The following is a 14,247-nucleotide window of genomic DNA, read 5'->3' as shown; positions in this document are numbered from 1 at the left end:
AAACTTTTCGCTGTCTGACTTTTCAAAGTGGAGAGGGGGCAGGAAGTGATATATTCTAGACAATGGCAGCCGCTGTCAGATTTGGAAACGGCAAGGTTAGTGAGCCCTGTGGTAGCAGATTGGCATCGGAGGTGCTGCTGTGAACTCCTGGCTTTTCACGTGGATGGAGAGGCAAGTGGACAGACAGACAGACTGACAGACCGACCCTGAAAAGGATGCAGATGGGTAAGTCCGCCCAGCAGACAGAGCTGCTGGTTAGCCAAAGTCACTATAATTTGCAAAAGGGCAGAAAACAGAGCAAGGGGAAGAAAGTAAATAAACTCTGTGACCTATACTTTCCAGAAGCCCAAGAGTGGAAGGGTTCAAGGTAAGAAATAAGAGAAAAAGAAGGAACACTTGATACGTAATAGAAAGAGAGCAAGAAGAACCACAAACACAGAGGGACGTTGTAACAAGAAAAAGTTTCATGTCTCTTCAGCAACACGTAAGACGTACCAAATGCATTAAACTGCCTGGTCCTATTTCACAAACATGTTAAATTTATACATCAAGTACATATTCCCACATTGCTGCTGGGTTACATACTGCCTGTTTACCTGCTATATAGAGAGCTCTCTGAAAGTGCATCCATTAATGGTCCAATAATAAACTAAAAAAAAAGAAAAAAGAAAAAAAGTAATTAATGTTAAGCTACAGCTGCAACTTTGAAAAGTCAGCTTTGCCCTAACTGCATATCCCAGTAGCGATGCAGACGAGCTGGTCTATGCAAAGCTCATCTCTTACCCTGTAGGCTAATTCCATGCTAACCTTGGAGGGTCCCTTAAGTCCATTGCCACAACAAATACAGAATTTTCCCACCTGATAAAAACTTAGGAAGAGCGTTCATATAGGGCCAGGAAGGAAGAAACAAACCCCAAGAAGAAATACACGATGGAAAATAAGCACAGTTACAGAGGAAAAAAAACAAAAAAGATACTCAAGAGAAAATTTAGGCTCCTATGCCTGGAAAATAAAATGGGGGGAAAATTATATTTTCAAAAATATTACCCGACATAGGGCCAAAAAAGCAAGAGTCTAGGAAGCGCAGGGAGGACAGGAGAATGTGGAAAATGAGACATCTCAAAACATGACAGCAGGTCCTCAGTTAGGAAAGTTTACTAGGGTGTCTCTAAATAAGGGGTAAATCACTGTGCTCCCAGTGATCACGTGACTCACCGGCACCGTAAGACTTAAATCACGGCTATAATTCTCAGTCTCCGCTTTGTGTGATTTCTGATCAATGGCCGTATAGATGCTAATAAATACAGCTCAAAAGGCGATCTCTGCTTAATACAATAGCTAACACTAATTCAGATATTCAGAACTGTGGAAGCAGCATCGTTATGCAAATCTATAAAGTGTTACTTGCTATGTGAGAGCCCCAATATACAGATTTTTTGAAGATCACTTATGATGCAACAAATGCCTTTTCCTCTCATCTCTTGACAAAGGGAACAGGGGCGGGGGGGGTGGCAGGGTGGTGGGGAGAAGCTGTCAGTACCTCAGAAAATTCTGGCGAAAACGGAAGAATCTTTGTCTCATATAGCTCCAAAAAATGGAGAACACCTTCTTTGGTCAGGATTTTATTTTCGCTTTCAAACATTCTTTTATAAATACACATATGCCAGGATGGGTGAAAGAGCCAATTTCCTGTGGAAATAAACACCCGATGTTGTTGACAGCTGATTCTCACGTTATGTTGTGCCACACAGACTATAGATTCATAAATAAACACATTTACACACAGATACATTAACTTCATTAGGACACTACAGCACTGAGTTTTTAAATCATATCCAAGGGTGCTCACCGAGTGACCAAAAGGACTTCAGTCTTCAGTGTTCCATGATCAGATAGTTTCACTTAGAGAGACCGCAGGCAACTTTACCACCTCTACGGCGCACAGGGTTGGGACTTTAGATTTGGGGCCATTTCAAACAATCCCTGTCACCCTACTTCAGTCCATTTTTCACACAGAAACCTGAAACTGTCCCTCCTCCACTTAAAACCCTTGAGTGGCTTCTCATACGTGGAATAAAATCTTAACGGGGCACCTGGGTGACTCAGTCGACTCTTGATTTTGGTTCAGGTCATTATCTCTCGGTTCGTGAGATCGAGGCCCGTGTTGGGCTCTGTGCTGAGTGTGCAGCCTACTTAGGACTCTCTCTCTCTCTCTCTCTGCTGCTCTCTCCTGTTCCCATCTCAGGACCTCTGTACACAGTGTCGCCTCAACTCTGAAGTTGGACGTCCTTTCTCAGGTAGGCCTTCCCTGCCCCGCTCACTATATACTCCATTTCAGTCCTTTGTTTGGTACCTTTACAGAACTTATCGCGCGACTTTTTTTTCACGGAAACGAGACAAAAGTTAAATCAAAAATAGTACATCTGTCTCACCGCTTTTTTCCTAGCACTTAGCATATACTGGACACTAAGGAATTTCTGTTAAATATATAAATGAGTGAGGGCAAAAACACACAAAAAAATGGAATAAATATGTACCTTAGAGATTTTTTTTTAAAACTCTTTTGAAATATTCTTTAATTCTTCTAGGAAAAAAATTATTCAGCATTTTTAACTCATGGCATTCTAGAAATAAATTGGTCCATTATTTGTAATTTACGCCAAGATGCTTGTTCAATGCTTTGGCAATGGTAATTTTTCAAAATCTGTCACTGCTATTTGATTTGGCTTGCCAAGAGCTGTGGGCAAAACATGGTAATAAGAGAATCATTTTAATAGTAAATGCATAAGGGAAGTCACAACAGGATTCAATTAAATTCTAGCCCCAGGTGACTACAGATTCTTTCGCTCTGTGAAAAATCCCAGTGTATCCAAAAACAACTACAGCGCTTGGCTGAATAAAAGCTCAACTCCTAAGGGGTCAAACTATTAAAGTTGTAATTATCTAGAGAAGGCACTAAAACCCATTTACCTAGGTTAATTCTCACGGGTAAACATGATAATGTAACAGTTTATCATTCACATGCATACTAACCACTGTCAGCCTGCATTTAGCGGTTTTGTTGACTCAAACTTCATTTCATAAAATAATTTCAGGAAGCTCCGCTTCCTTCTATGTCTCCTAAAAGGCTCTCAAAATACAGTACTAGGGAAGGGCTTAAAAAACCGTTTTCCAAATTCTGTCTTGGAATCTTCCTAAGAAGTCCAAGTGACAGAGTAGTAATTGAACCCCCCAAAAAGGAACCAACAAACAATGAAACGGATCTGGAGAATAAGAACGGAGAGCAGTTAAAATATAGAATACCAAGGAGCTATTATTAAAAACGTAGACCACACCGACATCAAAACATTACTGAAGAGCCCTTATCTTTTAAGGATATACGCTGAAATAATTATAGACAACATGATACGCTGTCTTGGGGTGGCTTCGCAGTCCCTGGTGGGGAAGCAGCAGGACGGGTTGAGAGAGGATACGAGGCACCGGTTGGCCACGTGTTGATCACTGTCCGAAGCTGGGCGAGGGGGTTCATTTTACACGCTATTCTCCTCCTTCTGTGAGGGTTGAAGTGTGCCGTCACCAAAAGTTTACAGAGTTAACCATACCTCCGACTCACAAAAAACTCTGCAGTCATTTAAAATTATGTTCTCAAAAACTATTTACGGATACAGGTAAACGCATCTGGACACAAGCCTAAGTGAGACAAACGTTATGATCAATCAGTCCAGAGGCGTGGGTCTGGAACGTTAACAGCCGTTCTCTTGGTGGCAGCAGATTCACATCATCCTCCTTACACTTTTAAAGTTTTCCCCAACTCTCTGTAATGAGTAAGAAGCAGGTATACAAACGAGGAGGAAAAAAGAAACTCTAAATGTCACAAGAATCAAAATAAAAGTAATCATTACCATTTTCCTCGGACACCGCATATTCAAACAGACTGTTGAGCTTTGGTAAAACTGGCTTTATAACATGGATCTGAAAACAAAAACAAAACACCATATGAAATAAAAATTCACCTTTGAAAACTTCGAGGTAAACTTGAAAAAAGAAAATGAATCTGCTTTTCATCCGTTTATAGAAGAGTAGCCCTTCTGTTTTTTTTCCCCATAGAAAAACTATGCAGAAGGTGCCAGATTCTTCCAGTTGTTAAATCATATGAATTCTGGTGTAGGAGACCGAGTGCGGCAAAGCTAACGACCACAGCCTAGGATAGAGTAACAGGACCGTCACATCTGTACAGTGAGAATCATAAACCACGTCATGTAATCCTCAGCTGTGCTGGGAAACAGGCAGAGCTGGTAATACCAACAGATTACAAAACAGGGAAAAAATATTCTCTCTAGTCGCTCAAGTTGTTCAAGGCCATACATTTAGAAGTAGGGCCAGTTCAGAGTTCAGTGTTCAACTACTTAGCCTACGGTAGGTAAATCAGAGTTTCTAAACAAATTATAGGGATCTTATGTATATACTGATTAAGGAAAACCATAAAAGTTTATTTGAATTTGGAAATGCTTTCTTTTAACGTTTATTTCTTTTTTGAGAGGGAGAGAAAGTGCGAGCAAATGCGAGAGGAGCAGAGAGAGGGGGAGACAGAGGATCTGAATCAAAGCAGGCTCCACTTGAAGAGCAGCGAGCCTGAGGCGGGGCTCGAACTCACAAACCAGGAGATGATGACCTGAGCCGAAATTGGATGCTCAAACAACTGATCCACCCAGATGCCTCGGATTTAGAAATTTAGTGGTGCCTGGGTGGCTCGGTCAGGTAAGTATCCAACTCTTGATCTTGGCTCAGGTCATGATCTCACAGTTCAGGATTGGCCCGTGGGGCTCCATGCCGATAGCCCGGAGCCAGCTTGGGATTTTCTCTCTCTCTCTCTCTGCCCCTCCCACACACATGCACAATCTCTCCCTCTCTGAGAGATTCCTCTCACCTTAAAAATTTCATGACTCTACAAAAACTAACTCAAAGTTAACTGAAAATGACTTTTCAAGTTTCCACTTGCATGACTACGTACACACAGATATAAGAACTAAAACAAGAAAGAAGGAAGGAAGGAAGAAAGGAAGGGAGACCGGCCTACAAAATTAAAGGGCAATTATTTATTTAACAACAATTCATCTCAGAATCACCTTAAGTAACATTTTCCTAAGTGTGTATTTCTTTGGAGATTATTCAGAACACTGAGAAAGTAAAAACTAACACTTTAGAAGGAAATGTCAAGGGAAGAATAAACAAGGCTAAAAGTCTCTGAGTCACAATTTAAGTCGATTAAAAATACGCTTTAATTTCCTGAGTTAACAGTTTTAAATTGCATTTATGCCAGAGAACAAAGGGCACTTGTATCCCATTATGCCTTATCCAAATTTGTCTTTTTTGCACTGCTTTTACAAAACATTTGAAAAAAAAAAATTAAAACTGCATCTACATAGGATTTGTTAAAATATGAAAACACCCACCTGATTTCCTTCTAGAGTTTCCATAATTAAAATATAGTTTTCCCAAAACTTGAGAAGTTCATCCTTTTTCTTCTCAGACCACCAAAACAGACTCGGGCCTGATGTGGTTTAAAAAGGAAAATTAATTCCTCCTTTTGCGTATTTCTTAGGTTTCTTAATGACAGTCATTTTTAAAATCATGCCACTGTTACCAGATACCGTATCCTCTAATAATGCAGGGTACCACTGTATCAAAGCCCAGAGAGGAAGCTCGGGCTAACAAGAATCTCAAAAGGAGTTGTGTTTTTTTATTTCTTTCCTTTGCTTTTAAATAAGATTACTGTTTTGGAGTTCTGGGTAAGAGTCATAAACCCTGCTTTCTCTCCCTAAGAACCTCGCTGTAACAGCCAAAGATTTTTCAGAGGCAAAAGCCCAGAAGTGTGGAGAAAACAGGGAAGCAGACAACAGCAGTGAAGCTTAGTTTGAAAAATTAGAGAAAAACTAAGCAGACTCAAGAAAAGTGAGTATTAAGTACCCACGGGGAAAGCCAAGAAAAAAACTGATTTCTACTTTAAAAATTTCCCCAGACCTAAGGAATTGCCAGCAAAAGCGAACTCTGTAAGCAGAAGCAAAAACCGAGGATAAACTAAAAGAGGATGTGTTCAGTGTGTTTAAGTAACAGAGCCTTGGTGCCCCTTCCTGTGCTCTGAGCCAGAAAAAGCCTGGAAGTGATTCTCTGGAGAAGGTAAAACTGTGGGTCTCTGGAGGGAGAGGCATTGGACTCTGCTGAGGTCAGGAATGAGTGCCGTATGAAGCCGGGAATTAAGTGACCATGGAAGCACCCGGGTGCTGAGATCCCCCTCTACCTGCCCCTTCTACCACATGAGCCCCTCGGGTCCCAGAATGCTGACCAGGACTACACTATGCAGCAGCAGACTAGAAGGTCTCCGTGGAATCTGGCCAGCGCAAGAGGAAAGACCTGTCATGGGAGATCACCTTGCACTGAAGTTCATGCAGGCTCTGCTCACGTGCTTAGAGACTTAAACTTGGTTTTTGGCTCCTTATTCTTAAATAGAAACAGGTATCTAAGGATCACCAGATGTCTGCGGGAACGTGCACATTAAAGATCAAGACCAAACAAACAGGAGATTTGGAGAAAACACAACTAGGGGGAACAAGATAAACCTCAGGCTGCTATAAGAAAAGGATACGATTAATAAGGGTGCATTGTAAGAACAAGAAAGATCGCGTGAGAATAAAAATTTGACAGCAACAAACAAGAAGCGCAGAGAAAGGACCGGAAATAATGCTGAGAGAGTCACGCAAGAAATAGAACAAAGAGACAAAATCATAGGAAACAGGAGAGAAGATGCTTTGCTAACCAGTCCAGGAGCTTCAATATCCAACATGAGAACAGAAATGAGAAAGGAAGGAAGGAAGGAAATAAAGTAATTCAGAAGTTCTCAGAACTGAAGAACATGATTTCCAGATTGACTAGGTCCACCAGTGGCCAGCACAGGGATGAAAACTGACCCAAGCCAAAACTGTGAAATTTCAGAATGATGGGGGCACAGTCCCTACTTCCACGCAGAAGAAACACAGCACATATAAATAAACATGATTCAGAATGGTTTCAGACTGCGCAAGAGCAACAACAAAAGCTCTAGCTTCGAAGACAATAGATCAATGCCTTCAAAATTTTGAATGGAAACGTTTTCCAGGCTAGAATCCTACCCCCGGCCAAACCGTAAATCAAATGTGATGGGAAAACAAAGGCATTTAGACATGCTTGGTCTTAGCTTTCACTTAGGATATAGAAAGCCACAGAAGAACATTCCTGCCACACTGACAAAGGGAAAAAGCTGGACAACACACAAAATCTTGAACTCCTGAAACCTAAGGCTGTCAAGCAACCCGGTGATCTGGACTCTAAAGGGCAGAAAGTCTCTCCAAGAACAGACAGGACACGCAAACTGACCTACCTCTGGCCAAGTGCAGGAAGAGGTGGTCACCAAAAAGTAGTTTAAAAAAAACAACGAGGGGCACCTGAGTGGCTCAGTCAGTTAAGGATCCAACTCTTGAGTTCGGCTCAGGTCATGATCTCGCTGCTCGTGGGATCAAGCCCCACGTCCACTCTGCGCTGACATCACGGAGCCTGCTTGGGATTCTCTCTCTCTCCCTCTCTCTCTCTCTCTCTCTCTCTCTCTCTCTCTCTCAAAATAAATAAAGGAACTTGAAAAATAGAGAGGCAAAGAAACAACGAACGTTTGGGGAGTTTCTCAAGGCCAGGTGTGGGCTAGTTTAACAGCCTAGCACCTGGAGAACCGCAAAGGGAATCCACAACCATTCACCAGCTCAGTTCCCTTAGGCCTCCTCCAGCTGTTCTGAGAAAGACTGTGGGAAAGGCAAGAGACTTTGCAGCACAAGCATGCAGGCCCCACCCAGGTTCGAAGGGGCAGCAAGACTAACTGGAGAAGCCCATCCTAGCCCTCCAAGGGTACAAGACGGTGGTCAGCTGCTTAAGCCTGTCTGCACCCTGGACCCCCCCTCACACCAGAGGCCACACCTGTCTGCCCCTGGGGGAAAGCCTCGCACGTCCCCATGCCTGCCGCAGCCCTGATACCAGGCAAAAGCTGGCCGCCCTGAAGGATGGACAGAAACCTGCACCGACAGGAGGAGACCGTCTCATGCCCAGAGTCCTGCACTGGGACTGGCAGCAGGTCCGCTGCTGGGAGAGGACAGGAAACCAGCAGCCAAGACCTCCCGCAGATACAAGCAGAACGAAGCCACCAAAGGACAGGGTAAGGGAACTCTAAACTCTCCACTAAGCGGGAGGCAGAGATGTGCTAGCTTCGGCAGCACACAGACTAAAAAGGGTAGGAGACAGAGGTTATTGGCCACGGGGGTGGGGGCAGAGATGGCATAGAAAGCTGGAACCCTGAGGTTCAGGCACATGGGGCCTAAGAAGAGGCTGGCGCAGAAGATATGAAAAGTCCCACCCCTCTTCACCCTCCACCTCCAGCCTTGCACCGAGGGACAAACATCAGCGGTCTAACCCTGAGGGAAGGACCCCAGCTGTGGTGTTAGCATCAAGGGCCTCAGAAAAACAAGTACACTGACCGAACCCCTGGGTACTCCCGACTTCCCACTGAACATAAGCCAGCAATAATCCACAACCACAACAACAACAAGATCCAAATACACACTAGTGTGACTCAACCCCCAGCACTAATGGCCTAACAGAAGAGCGGCCTTCTCTATGCATAAATATTTACTTCAGTCTCTACTGAAGAGAGTGACCCCACCGCCAAGAAATAAAACAAAAACCCAAACCAAACTTAGAAATGGCCCATGCATACACACGTGACTAGGATGAGTATGTTGAAGATATTAAAGGACCTAGTGGAGAAGGCAGAGAGCATGTATGAACAGATGGGGATTCTCAGTGAACGGAAGTGTCAGATAGAAATGATGGAAATAAAAACATATCAGACACAACAACGGGTTCTTTGATGGATTCATCAGATATGCTCTTAAAAATTTCGATCTCGGGGCGCCTGGGTGGCGCAGTCGGTTAAGCACCCGACTTCAGCCAGGTCACGATCTCGCGGTCTGTGAGTTCGAGCCCCGCGTCAGGCTCTGGGCTGATGGCTCGGAGCCTGGAGCCTGCTTCCGATTCTGTGTCTCCCTCTCTCTCTGCCCCTCCCCCGTTCATGCTCTGTCTCTCTCTGTCCCAAAAATAAATAAACGTTGGAAAAAAAAAAAATTTCGATCTCTGGAAAATGCTGTACATCAAAACAAGTAAGTCAAAAAAGGGGAAGGTAAGAACCCCAGGAAACAAGAGTTCCAAGACAGGACTCAGGTGAAGGCAGATTAAGAATGGCAACTGGGCACCAGGCTGAACTTCTACAGGCATCTAACAGAAATGATCAAGAAATGATCAAGAAATCCAAGGGGCGCCTGGGGGGCTCAGTCAGTTAAGCGTGGTCTTGCAGTTCGTTGCTTCAAGCCTAGTATCGGGCTCTGTGCTGATGGCTCAGAGCCTGGAGCCTGCTTTGGTTGCTGTCTCCCTCTCTCACTCTCTACCCCTGCCCCGCTCACGCTGTCTCTGTCTCTCTCAAAAATGAATAAACATTAAAAAAAAAAAAGTGTCAAAGAAATCTAAGAGAAAAATCAGGAAAATTTTATACAATAAAAACTGAGACAACTAGCTAAAAATCTGAGGCTGAATTAGTGATACAGAGAGAACCAGATTTTTAAATGACGTAATTCCAGGAAAAACATGCAAGAAGGAAAAAAAAAATCGTAGCTTACTACATAGATCACCTGTGAACAGTAATTTCAGCCATACCTTTATAATGTTGAATTCACATTTAACCAAAGGGTAACTATGACAATGGATGTTGCTTTACCCAGATCATTGGAAGACACAGAGGTAAGTACCAAAATAATCCATTAAAAGGGTACAAGACGTTGTTTTCTGAAATGGAAACTAGAAGTGGGAGAGCACAGAAAAACTATTGCTTATCTTTAAAACTCTGCAGAATGATTCTTTAAAATCAATGGCTTTAATTTTGGTATTTTTAAAGTCTTCTCCAGGGGCATCTGAGTGGCTCAGTTGGCTGAGCATCTGACTTAGCTCAGGTTACGATCTCACCATTTGTGACTTTAAGCCCCACATTGAGCTCGCTGTCAGCACAGAGCCTGCTTCGGATCCTGCTTCAGCTCCTGTCTCCCTCTCTCTCTGCCCTGCCCCTCCTTGAGCTCTCTCTCAAAAACAAATAAAATATTTTTTTTAAAAAGTCCTCTCCAGTGAAAACTCTAAATAGATGATCACCAATTCGTGGACTGTCAAAATATTTACTATCTAATGTTTTAGACAAACAGGAAAATCTACTCACAACTTCAACCAAACAAAAATCCTTTACCAGTAATAGGCAGCTATAGCTGACAAAGTAGAAATTTTCTATCTACTGAGACAATGTCGAATCAATCTATTTTCGGTCTTGGAGAGCTCAAAAAGATGACCGAAGGGCATGTCCACACATTTCAGTGAACAAACCAATTAACAGTAAGTACCAAATGGAAGGGAGTCCTGGTTATTTCAACTACTCTTGTAGGAAGCCCAGGCTCAAAAGGTTTAAAAAAAAAAATTACTTAAAATCAACAGCAAAAATACCCTCAAAAGGTCGACTTAAGGACTACACATTTAACAAACTTCAGTAACTCCCAGACAGAGAATTGCCAAGAGAAACTTTCAAAGAGTGTGACGATTTCGAGTTCAGAATTCTAACACTCAAACCTCAATGCACTGGTCAGGACAGGGAAATAATTTTTCTTTCAGTCTGATGGAAGCGAACCCTTCCTTTCTGTTAGGATGGACCTACCACGAGATCGCGCAAATGTGGTCTGTAAAATGCTGAATGGGCTCAGTCCTGTTCCTAATTATTCCACGGACGCAGGGTTCCGCCCCGCTCTGGGTCAGAAAGGTTAAGAAACGCTGACTGTTCTCAGCTGCAGTGATTGGTGACACTTGGAGCACATCCTCTCGAGGTGAGGCTCCCAAGGTGTCCGGGCTTTAAGGTCAAGGGAAGGCACATCAGGCACGGAGGGCGGAGAGCTGGGTTTCAGAAGCGGGAGGCCTCCCCAGCGGGAAGCCAAGCGGGGTGGGGCCGGGGGCAAAGAGGCAAGTACCGTTTCCTTCCTGGGGGCCGCAGGCGCAGCGGGCCCCCAGCTCCGCCGACACCTCCACCGCCCTCTGCAGCAGGTAGCGCGCTCGCTTGCGCGTCAGGGCGTCCTGGGCCTGGGCCAGCCCCGCCTGCACCGTCCTCCAGAAGCGCCAGCAGCGCCGCGCGTCCGGGCCCTCCTCGCGCGTGCGCGGGTCGCGGTCGGCGCCGGGCTCGGGCAGCAGCCTCTCGGCCAGGGCGCTCAGCACCAGCAGCTGCGGCCCGACGCGGCCCGGCCCCGGGGGCGCCCCGGCCGCGCCCAGCCCGTCCCACACGGCCCGCAGCGCCGCCCCGCCGCACTGGCCCAGCGCCGGCAGCAGCCGCCCGGCCGCCAGCGCCGCCGCGTCCTCCGCGGGCCCGGCCTCGCCCCCGTCCCCGTCGGCGGCCAGCGCCAGGGCGAGGGCCGCCTGCGCCACCCGCTCCAGCAGCGGCCCGTCCTCGCGGGGCCGCAGGCAGGGCCCGACGGCCGCCAGCACCTCCACGGCCGCCTCGGCGCCGGGCGCGGGCCCCGCAGCGAGCAGGTCGCGCAGCGCCTCCTCGGCCAGGGCGGCCGCCAGCTGCGAGCCCCCGGCGAGGCGGGCGCACGAACGCAAGGCGGCGCCCGCCGCCCTCAGCACGCGCCGGCGGTGGCGGGCCGGCGGGCCGGGGTCCGAGCCGCCCGCGGGGCGCCCGCGCAGGCCCCGCAGCAGCGGCACCAGGTACCCCGCGGCGACCTCGCGCGCCGCCTCCGGGAGCGCGCCCGCGCCCCTGCCGCCGCCGCCGCCGCGCGCCTCCTCGTCTTCGAGTCGCTGCAGCAGAAAGCACAGCGTCTCCACGCGCTCCGCGGACGCCTCCCCGCGGCACAGCGCTCCGAGCAGGACCCGGGGGTCCCGGCTCTGCGACAGCAACGCTTCCGCGAGCACCCACTCCATTTGCCCCCGCGCGCGCCGCCGACACCCGGCGCCCAAATGAGGGGCCGGCGTGCGCGAGTGCGTGCGCGTGCGCGGCTGGCCCGGGCTCACGCCTGCCCGGAGGGGGCCCTCAGCCCGCCCAGGTCCGGCCCTGCGCGCTCTGGGGCTCCCCCCAGCAGCACCGCCTGCAACCCGATCCCTCTCGCCCCTCCCTTACTATTTTGTAGTGGAAAGAAAGCCCTCGTTAAACGTCACTGTCGTCAGGGCATCAACTCCATCAATTCCTAATTGGAGATGGGCCTGCCCCAGAGCCCTAAATCAAGCAGGCGTGCCTGCGACTGTGGGCCAGAAGCACACCTCGGTGTACTTCAGTCTCCTAGAAGGTTGTTTGCAAAAAGGCGCAGGTTGACACCGCTCACAAAGAGACTGGGTCTCAGTGGGTCCGAAATGGGTTCCGGACACCTGCAAAAAAACAAACCAAACCAAAAAGCCATACAATGAAAACTGAGAATGACTCAGAGGCCCTGAAAAGTACTACAGCTATGTGTTAGGGACAGGGCAGAAAACGATGCCAACGCCAGCCTTTGCGGTAAATGCCCAAGCTGATGTAACATGCAGATGTTTCCACATAGTGCTTGTGCTCCAACGAGCGATCTCAAAAATTGCCCATCTGTGTATTTTCTGTGCATCTAGAGCCACCCGCAAAAACAGAAAACCGCACCTTAGCATGTACCTTACTGGTTTGGTTCCTGGCTTAATCCTAGGCAAACGATCTATCACATGGGTTTTCTTTGCCTTCTAACCATAAAGATCTCTCTGGCAGTCAATGGGGGAGGACACAAGCCCATCTTCAAAGAGCTTGACGTGTATTAAACATAATTGATGAGGTATAAAGTTATTTGAAGTTAGGTTTTTTGTATATAATTTTAAGTTATTTTTACATTTCTGATTTTCTATAATTTGAAGTTACCGGACATCCTATATGCAAGATTTTTTCTGTATTTCAGACTCATTCAGTTTTCCGTTAATAGAATGCATAAATGGTTCTGTTGTAAACCCACTAAGAATGTGTCAGTAAATATCAATTGCCTTCAACATATCACATGCCAGTAAATATCAATTTTCCTCAATCTACATTTTTCATATACCTAGCAAACAAAAATGAGCAAAACTCTTGAGCAGACACTTAACCGCAAATGTAGACCTCTGAAAAGGTGTTCAATATTGGCTGCTAAAGAAATTCAAATTAGACCACCAAAGAGATACCACTTCATACCCATCAGGATGGCTAAATTTTAAAGGCGGAAAAGAGCCAAGGACGTGGAACAATTGGAACTCCCATACATGACTGGTGGGCGTGTAAATGGGACAATCACTTTGGAAAGCCATTTCTAATGAAGTTAAAATGTACCTCCTTGATGACTCGGCCATTGCACCCCTAGATATTTGCCTGAAGTCAATGAAAACATACCCCAACAAAAATGCTTGTGCATGAACATTTTTGCCAACCTTAGTCATTACCAAATGTTTATTACAACCTAAATGTCCATCGATGGAAGAATAGATGAACAAACTGTGACCTACTCATATAATAATGCTACTCAGCAATACAGAATGAATTACGAATCCGTGCAACAACATGGATAAATCTCAAAACCCTCATGCTGAACAAAAGAAGCCAGAGAATAAAGTTTACATACGGTCTGATTCCAGGTATATGAAATTCAAGAATAGACAAAAGTAATCTTTTGGGTAGAAATGAGAATGGTAATTACCTGTAGGGAGTGGAGATTAAAACAGGACACAAGGGAACTTTCTAAGGTGATGGAAGTATTTTATCTTGATTAGGGTGCTGGTTACACAAGGTTTCACACTTGTCAAAGCTCCTTGAATTGAATCCCCAAGATCTATGCATTTCACTGCATGTAAGTTTTACCTCAGGTTTTTTTTTTAGTTTATTTAGTTATTTTAAGTTTATTTAGTTATTTTGAGAGAGAGCACACGCGAGAGCAGGGGAGAGACAGAGAGAGAGAGAGGGAATGAGAGAGAATTCCAAGCAGGCTCTGTGCTGTCAGAGCCCTGTGTAGGGGCTCGAACTCACAAACCTTGAGATCATGACCTGAGCCGAGATCAAGAGTCGGTCGCTTAACCGACTGAGCCACCCAGGTACCCCTACCTCAGTTTTTAAAAATGACTTAC

General features: G+C 46.1%; 1 protein-coding gene across 3 annotated transcripts in view; it reads right to left on the bottom strand.

The window, feature by feature from the left end:
- Window positions 1-12,127, bottom strand: part of TARBP1 (tRNA guanosine 2 -O-methyltransferase TARBP1) — a 90,310-nt gene extending 78,183 nt beyond the window's left edge. Inside the window, exons 1-5 of one of the 3 annotated variants that reach the window (XM_086679656.1) lie at window positions 11,127-12,127; window positions 5,454-5,551; window positions 3,903-3,972; window positions 1,541-1,689; window positions 597-649 (exon numbers count right to left, since the gene is read on the bottom strand). In XM_086679656.1, the coding sequence (XP_086535782.1) occupies window positions 597-649; window positions 1,541-1,689; window positions 3,903-3,972; window positions 5,454-5,551; window positions 11,127-12,069 (1,313 nt within the window). In that variant the 5' untranslated portion in view covers window positions 12,070-12,127. The remainder of the gene's footprint in view (window positions 1-596; window positions 650-1,540; window positions 1,690-3,902; window positions 3,973-5,453; window positions 5,552-11,126) is intronic. The other 2 variants (XM_086679654.1, XM_086679655.1) reach the window with 2 other exon arrangements.
- Window positions 12,128-14,247: the final 2,120 nt, after the last annotated feature.

This window comes from Puma concolor, chromosome D2 (genome assembly GCF_028749965.1).
Source record: "Puma concolor isolate L17-30 chromosome D2, mPumCon1.1.hap2, whole genome shotgun sequence".
Classification (NCBI taxonomy): Eukaryota; Metazoa; Chordata; class Mammalia; order Carnivora; family Felidae; genus Puma; species Puma concolor.
This window is presented reverse-complemented; position numbering and strand designations above follow the sequence as displayed.